The sequence below is a fragment of the Mustela nivalis genome, assembly GCF_964662115.1.
Source record: "Mustela nivalis genome assembly, chromosome: 14".
NCBI lineage: Eukaryota > Metazoa > Chordata > Mammalia > Carnivora > Mustelidae > Mustela > Mustela nivalis.
This window is the reverse complement of record NC_139033.1, coordinates 66,079,503-66,099,306: the sequence shown is the minus strand read 5'-3', so window position 1 is coordinate 66,099,306 and position 19,804 is coordinate 66,079,503. Positions and strand designations below refer to the sequence as shown.

At 47.0% G+C, this 19,804-nt stretch overlaps 1 protein-coding gene across 1 annotated transcript in view; it reads right to left on the bottom strand.

Moving 5' to 3' along the window:
• Positions 1-19,804, bottom strand: part of NPC1 (NPC intracellular cholesterol transporter 1) — a 48,362-nt gene that overhangs the window by 9,965 nt on the left and 18,593 nt on the right. Inside the window, exons 5-15 of the mRNA XM_082699675.1 lie at positions 19,629-19,804; positions 16,664-16,831; positions 15,861-16,110; positions 13,789-13,862; positions 12,896-13,266; positions 11,451-11,677; positions 8,228-8,328; positions 5,558-5,660; positions 2,768-2,957; positions 1,958-2,140; positions 736-850 (exon numbers count right to left, since the gene is read on the bottom strand). Coding sequence (XP_082555801.1) covers positions 736-850; positions 1,958-2,140; positions 2,768-2,957; positions 5,558-5,660; positions 8,228-8,328; positions 11,451-11,677; positions 12,896-13,266; positions 13,789-13,862; positions 15,861-16,110; positions 16,664-16,831; positions 19,629-19,804 — 1,958 coding nt within the window. The remainder of the gene's footprint in view (positions 1-735; positions 851-1,957; positions 2,141-2,767; positions 2,958-5,557; positions 5,661-8,227; positions 8,329-11,450; positions 11,678-12,895; positions 13,267-13,788; positions 13,863-15,860; positions 16,111-16,663; positions 16,832-19,628) is intronic.

The following is a 19,804-nucleotide window of genomic DNA, read 5'->3' as shown; positions in this document are numbered from 1 at the left end:
GAAGACACACTCGGTTGTCTCATCCCACACAGCAGACAAGGGGGCAGACAGTCCTGTGAGTAAGGCTGCATGGTGATTTCTCCACAGGAAAGAAACACAGAAAGCGCTGGTTTTTGTTCCAGCTCATTCTGGCTCCTTGTAGCGAGGGGAGGTCCAAGGACCTCTGCTCATTAGCGAGGCTGCTTCCCCGAGGGTTTGTGTGGACAAAGAGGAATGTGAGTGTGGTGTTGGCCAGGCTCCTGTGGGACGCAGGAATGTCATTATCAAGGATCCACATTTGCCACAGGTGCCAAAAAGGGGAAGCAGCAGAGAAGTTCAAGGTTATCTGTCCGTCTGGACCCCAACATCAACACTATCGTGAAACAACATGAGAAAGTGGAGGGGTGCTGAGCGGCTCAGCTAGTTAAGCAGCTGACTCTTGATTTCTGCTCAGGTCATGATCTCAGGGTCATGAGATCAGGTGCCGCTTCGGGCTCTGCGCTGGGCGTGGAGCCTGAAGATTCAATCTCTCTCCCTCTGCCCCCCCCCCCCAACCCCCCAAAAGAAAAGAGGACACTTCCAAAATGATATCCAAGATATTGCCACTGATTTTCCCTGTGGTCCACTCTGATACTTTCTGATTACAGAATAAGCTTAAACAAGGAAGTAACATGATGGGACATAGTCAGATACCCAACACCTTCTACCTCCAGGCTGAGAAAACAGTGGGACTGGTAGAACTCAAAGAGTAATTACCTAAGAAAAACGCTACAGCCTCTGAAAAGGAGGACAGGAACATACTAGGAGCCACTTCTCCTAGGACCCTGCCCAGCTGCTGATCCAGAGTTTCTCCTTGAAGACGTTCATCTCGCTTAAAAAAAATAGAACACAATACACAGGCCATTAACATTTCTAAATCACAATGCCATCTCTTTGCTTCTTTGTTGCTTTGTGTTAACAGTAAAGACAAATGATTAGGAGCTTCTACTTATTGTAGATAAACTTTGATGGGGGCCCTGCAACTTGCCCCAACAATCCATCCAGGGTATCACTAAACCCCTGCGCTAGGTAAGGGGTGGAAAGCTCAAGGGAAGACTGGATTACCTTGTCAGGAAGACACACGGAATGCAGCCTGCAGGTGGCTGGACCATTAAGGGACAATCTTACATGCCACTGAGTCCCCAAGTAAGGCGACCAGGAAAGAAAAATATCATGATTGAGACCATATTCTACATCAGCAGGTCCTATCCTGCCCTATCTTCAGTGGCACCTCTGACAAGTCTCTGATTCTTCTACACTACTAGAGACTCATTTTAGTAACAGTTGTATCCAAGGGGTACCTGGGGGGCTCAGTGGGTTAAAGCCTCTGCCTTCAGCTTGGGTCATGATCTCAGCGTCCTGGGATCGAGCCCCATATTGGGATCTCTGCTCAGCGGCGAGCCCGCTTCCTCCTCTCTCCCTCTCTGCCTGCCTCTCTGCCTACTTGTGGTCTGTCAAATAAATAAATAAAATCTTAAAAAAAAAAAAAAAGAAAAAGAAAAAAAAATAAGAGCTGTATCCAAAATGTTTTTCGCAAGTATGCAAGCCCTTCTTGCACACATATTTAAAACTGAATTCTTAGGACGCCTGGGTTGCTCAGTCAGTTAAATATGCAATTCCTGGTTTCAGCTCTGGTCATGATCTCAGGGTCCTGGGATATAGCCCTGGGTCTGCCTCTCTCCCTTTGCTCCTCTCCTATGATCTTGCTCTCTCTCTCTCAAATTTAAAAAAAAAAATCTTTAAAATTCAAGTCTCACTTTATTCCTCCAACCAAGGAAGAAGGCTGAGCAAGTTATGGACCCCAATCAGCAACACAGAGAACAGGAAACACAGCTACCCCACTTCCATGCTTGCAAGTACTCGGCATGGAGCGGGACAACCATTAACGGAGCTCATTATTTGGTCTGACGGCAAGCTCTGTCAGGCTATGAAAACGCACCTGGTAGGTCTGGACCAGAATGAAGATGTTGTCCACCCCGACAGCCAGCACCAGGAATGGGATGACTTCGATCACAATGAGGGTGAGGGGGATCCCAACGTAGCTGAAGATGCCCAGTGAGCACGCCACTGAGCTCAACACGATGAGGATCCCAGCGATGCCAAGGGAGATTTTAGAATCCACCTGAACCATGCAACAAAGATAAAGAGTCAGACTATCGTCTGTCCTATGACTAAAAGGACCTCATTTTACCTCTTTCTTGGAGTTAAAGGTGCTCTCCGAGAGAAAGATAAGAAAAGATAAAAGATAAGAAATATGTTCTAGATCTTCCCTTAGTAGCATGCTTTACGGGCTTCAATTCTTAGGTGATGGTGTAGTCAAATTAGGAAAAACTGGATTATGAGAAATAAATTTTAAGTTTTAAAATAAACCAAAAATTTGGAACTGAAAAAAATATATGCAGGAAACAGAAAATACTATATACAATGGAAACGGGAATGTAAACCAATTTTGAACATGACTTAGGATTAACTAAGTAGAAACAGGGGCGCCTGGGTCGCTCAGATGGTTAAGCATCTGACTCTTGATTTTGGCTCAGATCATGGTCTCAGGGTCTTGAGATCCAATGTCAGGCTCCGGCTGGGCGTGGAGCCTGCTTAGGAATTTCTCTTTCTCTCTCCCTCTGCCCACCCCCGCTCCAAAAAGTAGAGGCAAAAATAGGACATGAAGCTGTGCATCGTCATTTTTCTCAAATACACACACACACACACACACACACACACACAGACACACTACACACACCCCACTTACTAGAAACCTGCTCCAGCTTTTGATGTGGCCCAAGGCTATGGAAATGTACAGAAACATGACGGCGTAGCTGATCAGGACAGTAAAGACATCACCGTTACTCTCACGATTCAGTTCATCCTCAATACTTCGCTCAGTCGTGAAAGAAATGGTCAGATTTGGATTCTCGTAGTTTTTCACAAAATTAATAAACCTAAAGGAGAGAACACATTTTATATTTTCAGTTGAAATTTAAGCTAAGGGAGAAACTTCTTCCCAACCTCTAGGACATAAAAGCCATGTTTACTCAACCCGTACCTTACATGAGGATTCTTGACACTGGAGACCAGAAGGGCAACACCCCCAGATTACAAAGTTCCAGACACGCTCATGTTTCTATCACTTGGATCAAGTTTAGGACAAGTTTAAAAGTTGGCTCACAGTGCTGGCTTCAGCAGCACATATACTAAAATCGGAATGATACGGAGATTAGAATGGCTCCTGCATTAAGAGGATATGCAAATTCATGAAGCATTCCATTAAAAAAAAAGCCTGGCTCATGGTCTCATCTTCTTTTTTTTTACTAAAAAGGATCTCTAACTGAAGCATATCATAACAAAGATATATGCTCATGGAGCAAACTTAAAAGTTGATCTACAAATGCAATGCAATCCCTATCAGAATCCCAGTTGACCCCTTCCTTCATAGAAAGATACGCTGACTCTAAAATTCACATTTGCAATCAAAAGGGACCCAGAAGAGCCAAACCCTTCTTTCTCAAGAAGAACAAAGGAGGAGAACACACACTTCTCAATTTCACACTTTCTACAAAATGACCGTAATCAAGAGAGTGTGGTACCAGCATAAGGATGGGCAAAATCAAAGAACACAAGTAAGAGTCTTGAAAGAAACCATGTATCTGTGGTCACCTAATTTTCGACAAGGTGGCAAGAGTGTCCAATGAAAGAGTGAGTCCCCTTCTCAACAAATGGCCTGGGGTCATCTGGATAGCATACAACATGAAAATAATGAATTCAAGTAGATCAAAGACCTAAACTTGAGAGCTGGAACTCTGAAACCCTCCAAAGATGACACAGTCGTAAATCGCCACGTCCTGGATCAGGCCATAGTTTCACAGACAGGACACCAAAAGTTTGAACAACAAAAGAAAAAACTAAAAAATTGGACTTTAAAACTACAAATTTGTGCTTCAGCGGGCAGCAGCAAGAAAAACAAAGCAAACATAACAAAGAAACTGGGAGCGAATACCTAGAAATCATGTAGCTGACAGCAGACATGTAGCACACATAAGAATTCTTATAATTTAATAGTAAAAATACAAATAATCCAGTTAAAAATGGGCAAAGGATAGGAAGAGCATATGGATGGCCAGCATGCCCAAGGAAAGATGCTAGAGATCAGCAGCCATCAGGGAAATGCAAATCAAAACCATAATAAGACACCACATCCCATGCACTAGGATGGCCAGAGCGATTTACGACTGTGTCATCTTTGGAGGGTTTCAGAGTTCCAGCTCTCAAGTTTAGGTCTTTGATCTACTTGAATTCATTATTTTCATGTTGTATGCTATCCAGATGACCCCAGGCCATTTGTTAACAAGCGCTCATGAGGTTATGGAGAACTAAGACCCCCCCATACAGGCTGGTGGGAATGTACAATGCTGCAGCCATCATGGAAAACAACCTGGCAGTTCTTCAGAAAGTCACGTATGACCTAGCAATCCTACTCCTAGGTAAATAGCCAAGAGAAATGAAAACATACTTAAATTTACACAAAAACTTGTATGTGAATGTCTACAGAAGCATTATTCGTGATGGCCAAAAGCCTAGAAGGACTCAAATGTGCATCAGCTGATGACTGGATAAAAATGTGGCACAGCCACAGGATGAAACATTATGCAGCCATAAAAAGGAATGAGGCCCTGATAGACGCCGTAACTTGGATGAGCCTTGGAAACATGCAAAGTGAAAGAAGCCAGACACGGAAGTCCCTGTCCGTGCTTTCATTCATGTCAACGCCCAGAATACGGTAATACACGGAGACAGAAAGCAGGTGAATGGTTGCGCAGGGCCGGGAGGTGGGAGGATGAGTATGGGGTGTAACAGCTAAAGGAAATTAATCTTTTTGAGATTAAAATACAAAAAAGATCTCAAATTCACTGTGGTGACAGCTGCATAGCCGCAAATATTCTACCAGCTACTGGATCACACACTTTAATTGGGTGAAATGTCCAGGATGGGATTTATATTCCAACAAAGCTGTCAAAACAAAAAGCACTGAAAGGTATAAAGGGTCAAAATGTCCTGTCCTCCTCGGCCCTCTGTCCTGCTCTCTAGGATTTACAAACAGTTAACCATCTCCCGGGTCCCGTGCCCAAGATTTTTTCTAGGGATGGACAGCATGTACACGAACTTCCCTAGCCGTGTCGAAGGCAGCTTTTATGTCCTACATCTGGAGCCATCTGACCATCCATTCCCCTCTCTTTAGTCCCTGCAGGGTTTCCTACTATGCGTGTCCCTTATTAATGTGCATCTACCTTGCTCCTGGTGGCCTGCTGGGAGAGGTGGGTGCACAGAGCATTTCCGCACGTCTGGAGACTTGTGCGTCCCTGTGCAGGGCTATCTACTCACACAATGTTTGTGGATGAACTGCCTTACAGACTCTTTTCTTTGCATTAGTAGTACCAAGTGGGGGAAAAAAATGATTTAGATCTGCTATTGGTTAATTTAGCTGAACAAGGTTTTAGTGCCTTCTGTTCACGCCCAGCTTCCCCCAGAACAAAGAGCAACTCACTCTTTCTCCCAGGCCTGGGCCCTCTGGAGCTTCTCTGTATCATTGTAGTAATTATTGACAGGAAAGGTAATCACAAGGGCTGTAGCGTTATTGTAGTTTTGATCTAGAATGGAAAAAAAAAATGGGACATCCAGAGGATGAGAAGCACGCAGAAAGTTAGACAAACACAAGGGAAAAATCACGAGACAGTAAGGTGACTGATTTTTCACGGGGCTATAGACTGCTCTAAGAACAAAAATCAGTTTATGGACATCGTGTCTATGTAGCTCAGTTAATGAATAAAAAGGATGCTCTATCTGACATAGGCAGTTTCATTCAGGATGAGTAAATTCTTTTTTTTTTTTTTTTTTTTGGTTTTAACTACAGAGCATGTGCATGGTAAAAATTTCAAGCAGAAAGAAGATTTGTGCAGTCTCTCCTTCCCCAGGCCTCATTCTATGCTTAGTTCTCCTCCATACCATCTGAAATATTTCCAGAGACACTCCATGCATGCTCAAGCAAACACATATATTCTTGCCCTTTCCTTTGTTTAATATATATGTATATATATATAAATGAATAAAATCTTTTAATATATATGTATATATATCTTATATATTAAAAGATTTTATTCATTTATATGTGAGAGAGTGAACGAGCACGCGTGCATAAGCAGGGGGAGCAGCGGGCAGAGGGAGAAGCAGGCTCCCTGCTGAGCAAGGAGCCCAGTATGGGACTCGATTCTGAGATCATGACCTGAGCCAAAGGTAGACGCCCAACCAACTGAGCCACCTGGGCATCCCAACCTTTCCTTCTTAATGACACAAATGGCAACACACTGTTCTGCACATTACATTTTTTCATTTATATGTTGGAAAGGACTCCATTTTAGGACATAAAGAGCCTCTTTCTTTTTTTCTGCTGTACTGTATTTTCTAGCATAATTTAACCAATCTCCAGTTGATGGACATTTCTGCAATTGTTAGGATTATAAACAAAAGTACTACAAAGAAAAATCTGATAAATATTTTTCATGTGTAAAGTACATAGGTGGAGAATCAATTCTTACAAGTATAAGCACTGAATCAAAAAGTATGTGCAACTGCTATTTTGATAAATTCGCCTAAACTGCCCTTCAAAGAGGCTATCCTCTTTTTCATTTCTTTAATTTAACAAGACATCTACTGAGACTCTGCTTCATGCCAGGCATTATTTTAGGTACTCTGGATATGTATCAGTGAACAGAAGAGAGGAAAATCCCTGCCTGCCTTGAGTTTACATTCTAGGAACCACTTCCACTCCCCTAACAATGGGGTCCTACACAGGGTTTCCCCATGTAATGAACAGCCCCGTATATTTGTTCTTTTGCTAAATTTCATATAGCTTTGCCTACTTTTCTCCTGGGTTGCTGACCTTTTTTTTTTTCATAAGAGACCTATATATATTAAGGATACACTGTCCATTATGTGTGCTGCTTTTCTTCCCCCTCTGGTTTACTTGCCCAGTAACTTTATGATGCTTGTTTTCCACATAGGAATTTAAAATTCTTACATAGTCAAATTCATCAATGTTTTCTTTTGTGGCTTCTGGGTTTTGTGTCTCACATAGAAATGCCTTCCCTGTTTTAAAATTATTTAAAAAAAATTCCTCCCATACTTTCTTCTAGATCTTAAATAGCTTCATTTCTTATACATCTGTTTTTGACAAATCTGGAGTTTATGTGGATGGAAGGAATAAGGTAGAAATCAAATTTAACTTTGATGGCTGTGGCTTGCCAGTGGGTGACACCATCTCCACCCATCAGAAGTGCCCCTTTATGAGGAAGAGTAAAATTTAAATATAGATAGGACTTCTCCCCTCCTATAGGGTGAGGAGAACAACATCTAATTGGCCTCTTCCTTGGACTGCAGAAAAACCTGTTGAGCTGCCTATAATCCGGCTTCGGATGCCAAAGGTGTCACCTGAATCATGACCCCGTCATACCTGATACAGTCTGTTCCAGGTGCTATAGGAACCAACCAGCAAAGGGCAAACCCACTGCTCCTTCCTCTAGAGAAGTGTCTCAATTCCCAACCAACTGGTTTGGGAGGAAAACACAGAACAATTTTGTTTCTTCTTCCCTGTATCTCACATATCATCTCTCTCTCATTTTCTTTTTTTAAAGATTTTATTTGAGAGAGAGTAAGAGAGCACATGCAGGGTGAGTGGCAGGCAGAGGGAGAGGGAGAAAGAGGCTCCCCACTGAGCTGGGAGCAGGATGTGGGGCTCAATCCCAGGACCTTGGGATCATGACCTCAGTCGAAGGCAGGCACTTAACAACTGAGCCACCCAGGCGTCCCCACAGATATTCTTAACCTGATGTCCACAGACTCCCTAAGGGTTCCTTGAAGTCCTTGAAACTAAACAATGAATTGTGTGGAGGTGTACAATTGCACTATTCTGGGGGAAAGTCCTTGGCTTGTGACAGCTTCCCAAAGTGTGGGCTTAAGAAGGTGAACACCATTCACTTCTTTTACGCCCAGAAGAAACCCTGAAGCCAAAGCCCTAAGCAAACCTACACTTGGGATTTAAGAGATGGGGAACTAGAACGACTGCTCACTCCATGACATCTTTGTAATTACCACTTGATTCTTAGTGACAGAACCAAGACTACTTTAGCCAGTAAGAAAACTAGAAGCTTCTCTTACTTACCATCATAGCCTCCTAACACAAGCCACGGGAACACTGGCCCACCAAACGTACCCAGGCAAGGGTCATGGAGCAAACTGGTATCATTCAGAGAGGCAGGAGCCCTGCAAAGAAGTGTAGAAAACACCTCCCAGTTAGAACAAGCCCCAACACATCACAGAGACCTAAACATTTATTTTTTCTCAAGATTTTACTTATTGACCTGAGAGAGAGAATGAGAGAGAGAGGGAGAGCGAGCACAAGAAGGGGAGGTCAGAGAGAGAAGCAGATTCCCCACCAAGCAAGGACAAGGAGCCTGACGAGAGACTAGATCCCAGGACACCAGGATCACGACCTGAGCCGAAGGCAGTTGCCTAACCAACTGAGCCACCCAGGCGCCCGAAACCTAAACATTTACACAACAAACATTTGAAGACACCGATGATATCCTAGGTACCATGTGGGCCCTGTGGTTCCTTAGGTAATGGGGCACAGCACTTGCCTCTGGGAGCTCAGAATCAGCGAGTGAGAGGCAGGCGAACCCAGCATGAGGCAGTCAGTACGGCGCGGTGCACATGGGAGGACCCACGCGGTGCATGACACGGAGCAGGGAGCAGCTAATACACGGGGAAGACTGCCGCCAGAAAGAGGAGACCTGTACAGAAGCGGGTCTCTGAGGCCAAGGGACGAGTCCCCTGATGAGGGGGCTAAGGGTGCTCCCACTACTGCCACATGGGAAGAGTGAGAACGGACGAAGGAGAAGAAAGCAACAAGACAGCCATGTCTGAAGCCACGCAAGTCCTATTTAGAGAGTGGGGCGCCCACAAACGGGAGGACTTCTGAGGGAAGGGCCAGGGCCAGAAAGGGCAAGGGACAGTGAAAAAAAAGATTAAGTGGCCTGCTGCATGGGTTGGACTATTACACTGCAGGCACTGGGGAATGACAGACCCGGGGAAGAAGGATGTCATGAGCTGTTCTAGAAAGGTAACTCAGGGGGTAAAACGGAAGGGGGTCTAGAAGTGGAAAGGAAAGGGGCAGAAAAGCCCCCCGCAGACCCGTCAGGGTCGTGCAAGGGTCCAGACAAGGATGGTGCTGTGAAGACAGCCAGTGTGGGGACCAGCATTCCAGGACGCATCCTGAGCCAGACCTCTGCTGGGCACTCAGAAAGCTCTTCACAGATGATCCCAAGCTCGGCCCTTCAGAGCCCATGGCTGATGGGCTCAGGCTGGAGATCAGGCCACCTGCTTGGGGCAAACAGGCTACAGGGACGAAGTCCCCTGCCAAGTCCCAGCAGCCCCCACACACGGGACCCTGCCACATCGTGGATTTGAGAGCCCATCCAGAGGTTAAAATCCATAAGAATTACACGAGGGAGGTAAGGATGAGGAAGGATGCGAGACAGAGCCTCGAGGTGGAGTAACTGGTCGATGTGGTGCCATCACACGATATGGGGTGTGCGGGGGAAGGAGATCTGTGCTCGGTTCTGGGTGCACTGGGATGGCCATTTCCATAGGACCTCGGGACTAGGGGGAGGCCCACGAAACGTTGGGGAGGGAGGTGAGAGCTGGAGACACAAGGAGCAAAGATCCGCGGGCGGGAGTGACGTGGCCCACAGCACCGTTTCTGCTCCGACCGAACTACATTCCCGCCGTGGAAAAAACACTAGTCTCCTGCATTCCTAACTGCCACAATTTTGTTGACCTACATTTTATAAGACAGGAAGCAAACAGCTTTTTCCTTTAAATATAAAAACTGAAGAATATTAATTTCATTTTTGTTAATATTCAAATCACCCATGGCTGTCCTGTTCCATCTATCCCGTGGAGAATGCTGCCTTAGTCTACATGGGCATGCTCTCAGTGTTTTATGGAAAGAGCTCAGATTTTTAAAGGGGGCCTCCTTGAAATAGAGCAACCACAGCCTAACTACCTCAAGATCACATCCCAGTAATAAAAACAGAACAGAGCTTAAGGCCACCAGGCCAGACCCGACGTCAAGAGTGGCTGGCTCCAGAGATGTGGTTAGCTGACAGCACACTCGAACATGACAAGGAATGGGGCTCTGGGGTGGCTCAGGCGGTTGGGCATCCGACTCTTGGTTTTGGCTCAGGTCATGGTCTCAGGGTCGTGAGATCGCACCCCATGTCTCTCTCCTTCTGCATCTCCCCCAACTCTCATGCACACTCTTGCCCTCTCTAAAATAAACAGATCTTTTAAAAAAGTGACAAGGAATAATTTCTTTGTCCCCAAGGTGACCCAACAGCCAGGGTGGTTGTTTGGCTGGCTGAACGATGGTCTCGAGGCCACGTGAGGGCATTCAGGGACAGCAGGCCTCCAAGGGTAGGCTGCTCTCCCTGCTACAGGCACAGGCCTGAAGATCACCCCACAGGTCGCCAAGCACTGTGACTAATGCACACGGTAAGTGCAGCCTGCCCAGCTGGACAGGCCTCCAATGGGAAGCAGCTTCACTGCCCTCCGTTCTAAACTGTGCACCAGTCAGTCCTACCCCCACTTCTCAAGGGGACACCACACATTGTATTTCATTTTATTCTGAGAGAACAATAGTCAGTGTGCACACACATGCACTGAGAGGGGCAGAGGGGAAGGGGAGGGAAAGGAAGAGAATCTCCAGCAGACTCCACGCCTCAGCTGAAACCAAGAGTTGGATACTTAACCAACTGAGCCACCAAATGCCCCGACATTTTAAAAATAATTTGATATCATGGTATAAATTCTTATCTGAAAGACAAAAAAAAGCACTACAAGCCTCTGTTACTGTGATAGCACTGGTGGTGTGGCAGATGCAACTAGGCGTTATCATTCCAGGCATGAGTTAAATGCTGAGTAGTACCTGCCATTCCTTGCTTATACGCCATGAACACTCCCACCCCAGGACCTTTGTACTTGCTGCCTGTGTCAGCTGCCTGTGTCAGCCCCTCCGATATTCACAGGCTCCCTCCTCTCCTCTCCTCTCCGTGTGAGCCAGTGGCCACCCATCTAAAGCAGCACACCCCACTGCACTCATCTCCTTGCCGGGCTTAATTTCTCCAAAGCTCTCATCTCTACCCGGCATCAGAGCATCTGTCTATTTATTCGGTGTTGGCCTCCCTCCACTAGAGCATGTGCTTCACAGGGCAGGGCCACGCTGTGTGCTTGCTGCCTGGTCTCTGGCACCAACAACAGCGTGTAGTAAAAGCAAGTGCCCCTAGGTCAGGGGGATGAAGAAATGACCATCTCCCACCACGTACCGTACGCAGTACAGCAAGTGCGTGTGGTAATCTGCGTACACGAAGAAGTCATCGCCTACTTCGTGGTCCAGCACGGAATGGCTGTTCTGGAAGTAATTCAACACACTCATGATGGTGCAGTTCTTGTTATAGGGTGAAAGCGGGGCTACGCAGATGTCCTGAAGTGTCACGGTCTCGTTGTTGTAAAAGGCAGTGATGTTTTCAATGGCGGTTTGTAAGTCAAGAACCTGAAAGATTTTAAAAACAAATCCAGAAACACATCAGATTTCTCTCAGATGGTGACTAAAGCCCTGACAGGTCAGAAGGTAAAAAGCATTTGGGGAAAATGCTTCCTCACGCAAGGGAGAGGACTAAGACATGCTGTGGGAACATATGTGACGGCACCTGGGACCCCCCTCTTAGAGATGGCCAGCTGGGAGAGAAACCCTGCTGAGAGGCGTCCTGAGAGGTGGGAGGGGGCACCATCACCCGAACAGAACTCAGTGCCGGACACACAGACAGCCCCCCTTCCCCCTCCCTGCAGAGGTCAACCACAGGGCCACAGAGGGAAGATGAGGACAATGCGCCCTGTCCTCCTGACACACTCCCCCTACCGACAAAATGCCCCTACTGCCTCGCTCTGTGCCACCTTCATTCATGTACATTCCTGTACTTTCTAACAGAGACTGTGTTCCTGGAGGTAAACGACCACACTGCACATCTTTTGCAACAAGCTGGGGAAAAGCAATAGACAGTCACTGGGCAGAGAAAAGACTGTTAAAGTCTTGAGACCATTCTGATGTTCTTTCCAGATACCACACTTTCTGTAGGCAAGAACCATATTTAAAGGGAAGATCACGTGATTGTGCAATGTTCATTAAAAAAAAATCTGCAGGATGCCAGTTGTTCATAGATGGAGTTCTCCTAGGCAAGTGCAACCAGGGGAAGTGGGAAGGTTTGCAGGCGTCTGTGAGAGAGCAGGACGAATCTTATTCCAAGTGCAGCTCTTACCAAATGCGGGCTGGGGCCCACATTCAGGCAAGGATAACTTCTTTCCTGCAGGGGGGCTCAGCATAGCTCCTCCCTGGACCCCAGGCACAGCACAAGAGGCTTCACTCCTTGGGATCCTGGCACGTTCCTTTTCACTTACCAAGGAAAAAATTTACTAAGGTGAATTATAAATACACTCTGCATCGTGATTTCAAGAAAGAACCCAGCCCTGCTACGTGAAGGAAATAAAAAAGCTGTCTACAGTCAAGCTCTCATTAAATTCAACATCCACCATTTGCTTTCTTGAGAAGTAGACGAAAAGCCCCTTTCCTTCCTTACTGTTGGGTCTTCAAGCTCTCCCACTATGTTCAGCCCCAACCCCACAGCAGGTGGACCCCCCCGACACGGTCCACGTGGAAAAGCCAGTCAGCACAACCTCAGGCTCCCGGGACTGATGTCTGCTAAGAGCACGTTACCTGGTGCAAGATCCCTCTGTCGAGCGGGGGTCCGAAGGGCACATCGGAGCCAGAGGGGTACGGCTGGTACGTGTGCGCCGGGGTGTGAGGGGCCTGGATGATGAGCTGCTCCGTGCGGAAGAAGGGCCCAAAATGCGTGTCAAAGTACTCTTTCTCCAGGCGCGCCTGGCTGCCGGGGGCCGACCACAAATCCACCGGGTTGGTCGTGACCCGGACGAACACCAGGCCTGACGAGCAGGCGGCGATGAAGGCCAGGGAGAAGACGACGATGCAGCCCGGGTTGCGGACGCAGAAGGAGCCCCAGTGGGAGAAGAGCCGCCTCAGCCAGCCCTCGAATGCCGCCCCAAGCGCATCACAGCAGGACGCCTCCCCTGCAAGAGCGGACAGGAAGGGAGGCAGGAGGTTAAGAGCCAAGTGATTCCTGAGAGTAGGAACGACACGGGGACAGGCACTGAGCCTGCACCGGGGGGTGGCAGGAGATCCTGCGCTGCTCCCGACCCCGACCCTCAGCACCTCCCCGTGTAGGAAGCCACCCTCCTGGCCTGCCCACGGTGACAGCCATCCCCACACAGGGGTAAGTGCTCTGAGCTCTCTGTCCACAGCGGGGCCCATCTAGCTCTGCGGTTGCCCCTGCACTCCGCCTGCTACGCCAGCTCCTCCAGCTCTTGCCCCGGTACCTAATTACCCTCCTGTAGGTACTTGGTACCTGGTTCCCGTCTGCCAGCCCGACCAGACGGCTACTGCCACAGAGGCAAGGACTGGTCTGTCAAGATCTCAGCCGTGTCCTTGACACAAGCACAGGGCCTGGCCCAGACCCGATGCATAAATGCTTCCAGGAGACCCCAACACCTGAGCCCACGCGATCCTATCCATGTAAGTACAGAGCTGCCTACCTTTGTCACTGGCATTTACGGAGAAAGCAATATTGCTGTCAATGGGGGTGTACTCAGAGACAAAATAGCGTTTTCTGAAAAATAAAAGCATGTGAGCAGTATTAGGGGACCTTCATCATAAGAGGCTATTTTTCTGACAGTCCTGTAACCCCATTAGAAGCTAACTTCTTCATTCTGTTTTCTTCTTCCCTAACTGCTGGCTTCCCCCACCCGCCGCCCTGCTTCCCTGGTTCTAAGTCCTGCTCACCAGTCTCAGGAGAAAATTTAAGGTTTTTTTTAAGGATTTATTTATTTGAGATAGAGTGGGAGAGCAAAAACACAGAGATGGGGGTGGGGTGGGGGAGGGAGAGTGAGTGAGAAACTTTAGCAGACTCCACACTGAGCGCAGAGCCTGATGCAGGGCTTGATCTCACGACCCTGAGATGATGACCTGAGCTGAAACCAAGCGTCAGACATTTAACCGACTGTGCCACCCAGGCGCCCCTTAGAAGGTATTTAAAAAATAGATTAACAAAGGATAGTTTCACCTTGTAGCCTTCATTTAGGTTTAAGACTTTAGGTCCTTTAAAAGCAGCGAACACAGCGCTGCAGCGGCAATGTGCATTCCTACCACCTAGGGCGTCATTCTCAACATCAGTCTCCAACACAAGGAACCAGGGCTCCCTGGTGGATTCCAGGCTGGGGCAGGGAAGATACAAGATGAGTCTGGAACATCTTGTGATTCCAGAAACTAAAGACAGGCTTGACAAAGGTGGGGCCAAGGTAAAAACGAAACACAGGAGTCAACACGAAGGTGCTCTCGATGGTCCAAACTGGAAACATCTGAGCAGCGGGACAAATGGCAGTGTTGACCAGAACCCACAAAATTTAAAAAAAAAAAAAAAAAAATCCTGATGTAAATATAATTGAATCAATAATTAATTAGAGCAGGAAGGATAGCTGTCTGTACAGAGTAAGTCCAATTCATAAAGGCAGAAGAGATACAAAACCACCAAAGCACCAAATCACCACCAGGCAAACAAACGCCCCAGCAGTACCCGCTGCAGACAAGAGCCACCGATGGACACTAGAGTCAGTGGACAGTTTTAGGAGAAATGAAATATTAACCCAGTTCTGACCCATCTCCCTTCAGATAATGATCAACTCCAAAGGGAGAAGGGGCAACTCTGTAGGAGAGAAACGCAGCAGACACCCTCTCCACCCAGCGACCAAGGTTTGTATCACCAGTGGAGAGGTGCAGGGAGATCGTGCAGCACCCAAATGAGATGCTGAGAAAGACTCATCACTTCTGTGATGCTCTTGCCACAGACACACAGCCTCAATCTGATCACGAGATCAGATCAGAAAAAGATCTATCAGATAAAGCCTACGGGGGGACATTCTACAAAATAACTGTCCAGGACTCATCAGAAGTGTTGAGGCCATAAAAAAACTCCAGAAAATCAGTCACGGACTGGGAGACAGCAGTAAACAGAAAGTGAACGTGGAGTGGGGTCCTAAATAGAACAAGGGCGGCAGAGGAAGGTTTTCGTGGTAGTAGCTGAACGAAGTGTGTGGTTTAGCTAATACAGCTACACCAGCGTTGTTTCTGCAGTTCTGATAAATACATACTATGAGCGATGGAAGTCGTAGCATTAAGGGAAGCTGTGTAAAGGATACATATAAACTCTATTTTTGCACCCTCCTGTTCAGTCTAGCATTATTTCAAAATGAAAGTTAAAGAAAATGTACTTCCTCATTGTGAATCTAAAAGGATTGTAGACAGTATTGCATTTGATCAGATTTAAATCAGATTCAGCTAAGACGGGCTGTTAAAGAATGGGTGATTAATGCACAGTGCTTTAAAAATCACTCAGCGATTTGAATAAATCACGAAACCAACTTCAAATGTTTAAATGCCTCAGCAGGCCTCTGACTGCCTACTAATTAAAGCCAGGACACACACAATCAGAGTGTATTCACGTGATACTTGTCTCTTGGTCTCATTAAACAAGAACTGCCAGGCGCAAGCTGGAAGGGCCACCTGGATCACCCCGCTCTTCTCGCCCTGGGGATCACACGGAACTGCTCACCTGTAGCACCACACGGCAAATACTGCTCCAAAGAAGACAAGCAAGAACGCCATGTAGGTGGTCCACATGATGACGTACATGGCGTCCAGGCCCAAGATTCTCCAGGGAGCTGGAGGGGGTGGCGGCTGGGGCCTGGGGCCACACACGGCCGAGCAGTCTTGGCAGCTGCACGGCCCTGTGACCTCATCCACAGACTCATCACAGCCCTTGGTGGCGTTGTTCATGGGCTCCATCCCATGGGCCGGAAGATCTGCAGGGGGGATGGGCTTGAATGAATATCTTAGGGATACAAATGACAAATTCTGCATTCGATGATATTGAAACCCAGTGATAAAGCACACGGACGACACATGGACCACCGTAAGAGCAAAAAGGACGGGAGGCTTCTGTGTGATTGCATGAGGTTTTACTGCCTTGTCCTGCAGAAGTGTGAGTTTCTGCCAATAACTTCGGGCACAGGTCTGTCCCCGAGGTCGGAGCACCCCACATTCCACGGTACAACTCCATGGAGGAGCGAGTCTACTAGGATCGCGGGGCTCCTTAAAAGTCCTCTGTAACGCTTCGGGTTTTTTGTTTTTTTGTTTTAATAGAAAACAAAAACCCGGACTCATTCTTACAACTGGGTAGCAACACCTGAAGGCAATTCCTCCTCCTCCATGCTCCTTGCCAGCCCCCTCAATTAACCAGGGGCGGGGAGAGAATGTTCCACTTAGCTCTCTCACTCCTGGAAAGTCCAGGAACTAGTTACCTGAATTTGTTTATCTTCCTGTTGCAGATTAAGGTTCCTGGGCTTGGGAGTCTACCTGAGAAAATGGGCGTGATGGTAAAAGGCGCCTGGCCGTTGTCCTTATTGAACATGTACTCGATCCAGTTGGTGGCGTTGCAGGCCCCGGCGTCCTTCCCACACAGGAGCCCCAGGGCTTTGTCATTACTGGAGGGGGCCTCCACGTCCCGGCAGGCGTTGTACATGGCTGGCAGAGGAAGGAGCGCAAAGGGCTGAGACACCATGCTGCTTTCGTCAAGGGGTGGGGGGGGGGCGATCTTACAAAAGGCCCCTGAATGTGGACGCAGCCATCAGCCCTGCACCCAGAAGCCCCTGGCCGGTGGGTGGGACAGTAAACACCCAGGGCAGGAGTAGAGATTACCCCTGACACAGACTTATCACCCTGCCAGCAACACGCTGGGCTACATTCCAAGGAACTTAAACATAAAAAATACACAGGAAAGGCTTTACATGATCCCCGACGCTCAGATAAGTCTTACTACCACTGCAGAGAAGAACGAGCGGAAGCTGAGGAAGGAGAAGCAAGAGCCCTAGTGTCTTTGCAGTCAGTGAAGCTGGTTCCACAAATCTGGGGCAGGAAACCCCACCGCTGAAGAGTTTGGAACTCTGAGGAGGAATCTGGTTTTAGGGCAGAGGTCATGTGTGAATAAACCTACTACTGCTCTCTTTTGTCTCTGTTTTAGTGCACATAAAGACAACACGCGAAATAAGGGCAATGTCAATGACCTCCTGCACATAACAAAGCAGCCGTAATGGGTCCGGTATTAACACTCACTCACCAGTGCCCACCACAGAGGCCGCTGGCCATAGGCGGCAGGCTGGAGCAGGGGCCTGCCCCAGGGGCCAGCAGGTGACCCGCCCCCTACCCCCAAGCCCTAACTGACCAGCGGGCTACTTACAAGCAGGCCCAGATACCAACAAAGGGAGAGTTCCATACTGCCCATACCGCCTCATCTCCTCCCTTTAAAAGCAGCCCCCAGCCACTGCCTCCTTGCAAACAGCCCCTCTCTCCTCTGCTGTCCAGCCTGCTGCTCCCCCGCTCCCACCCTGCAGACTTCTATCCCCTTTATTCTGTCTTAGGTGATTTTTTTCACTGTCCGTGCCACTGGCTTCCTGCTGGCCCTCGTCCCACAGCCGGGGGCCCCCATCCGATTGAGAGACACCCGGTTTTAGACAGCACACCTACTTGTTAGAAACATCCCAGGATCTTCTTCTCTAAACTCTAAGGAGAAACTTAAAAATTCATTGTGTTTTACCCTCACTCCTGAAAGGCAGTTCGGGTGGAGTGACCTCCTTAGGAACATGAGGATTCCACTACCTTCCGGCCTCTGTCACTGCTGGTCAAGAAATCTCCAAATGGCATTCTTTTGAAACAATTCCTATCTTTTTTCTACTTCTTTTTAAGAGACTAGTCTTTGGAGTGCTATAGTTTTTCTTTGCTATATTTATATATGGATTTTTTTAACAGTTTTATTGAAATAGAATTGGCCTACCGTATAGTTCACCTATCTGAAGTACCCTGAACCCCTTCCCTATGAATACTTGCCCTTCCTGAAGGTAAACCACAACCTGAATTTGATGTTTCCTATGCACGTTTATGTATTTTAATGGTATGTTGTATCCATAGATATGCAGTACTATTTAATATAAAAAACATGCTACATATATCCTGTAACTTATTTTCAGTTTTTTAGGTCATTCGACTGATACAACTAATTCACACATTTAACAGTTTTAACTATTCTATAGACTATGACTATGCTCCAATGTTTATCCATTCCCCTCTGAGTTAGCATTTAGTGCCTCTAATTACTTATTTTTTATGAGATTTTATTTATTTATTTATTTATGAGAGTGTGAGCAAGCATGAGCAGGGGGAGGGGCAGAGAGAGGGATAAGCAGATTCCCCACTGAGTGGGGAGCCTGATTCGGGGCTTGATTCCAGGACCCCGAGATCATGGCCTGAGCCCAAGGCAGACATCCAACTGACTGAGCCGCCCAGGTGCCCCTATTTATTTTTTAATGGACTTCTTAAAAAGGAGTTTTAGATGGGGTGCCTGGGTGGTTCGGCTGGGCATCTGCCTTGGGCTCAGGTTGAGCCCCTCATCTGGGTCCCACTCAGCAGTGAGTCTGCTTTTCTGGCTCCCTCTGCCCTTCCCCCTCCCCACTTGTACTCTCTGCTCACTCTCTCAAATATTTTTTTTTTTTAAAGAGGAGTTTTAGGTTCACAGTAAAATTGGGCAGAATTCTTGTATAACTCCTGCTCACAAGCGCAACCTCGCCACCATCAACAGTGCCCAGTGGTGCATTTGTTACATCTGATAAACCTATGATGACGGACCACTGTCACCCAAAGCCCATAGTCTATTTTGGGGTTCACACTAGGTAGAGTACATTCTATGAGTTTTGGCAAATGTATCATGATCGTACCCACTGTCACAGTATTAAACAAGCCTCACTGCCCTTAACAACCTCAACATCAGAACTCTTTGATTTCAATCACTTTCAACAAATGCTAGAAGGTCTTTCTCAGACTGTCCTATGATTTCTAGTTGCTGTAGTTCCCTTTCTCCTGATGTTGTACCTGCTTACTGTCCCTTATGGTGATGTGTTTCTTCATAGTCAAACCTCCCCTCCTCTACTTTCCCTTCCACACCCTCTCCTTAAGTTTTGCAACAACTCAGAAGTTACACGATTCAAATACACTAGAAAAAAGGTCTAACGGCTTCTAAAGTGTACAGAAATAAGTTCACATGCCCTAAAAATTTCTATGTGGAAACTTAGGAAGGAGTTAAGCAAATACTTTAAAGAGATTGTTTTATGGGTTGTAGCTCAAGTCTAGATACACACGAAGCAACACTTCCTGTTTCATGGGCCAACGGAATTAAAAATTATCCCTATCACATAGCTACCAACCGAAAGGAACAAATAAATCCACTGCCCTGATCAACTATAAAAAAAGGAATAATTAGAAGTTTACTCACCATTGGCAAAACTCTCTCCAACATAGTACTGTAATTCTTTTACGTTTGTTTTCGTCTGATTTGTAACAGGATCAACATAATCTTCAGTTTCTGTAACATTCAGAAACTGACTTTGCTGGGGGCTACACGTCAGCTCGCAAAACAGGTTCATTAGGTTATAAAAACAGGATGGACAT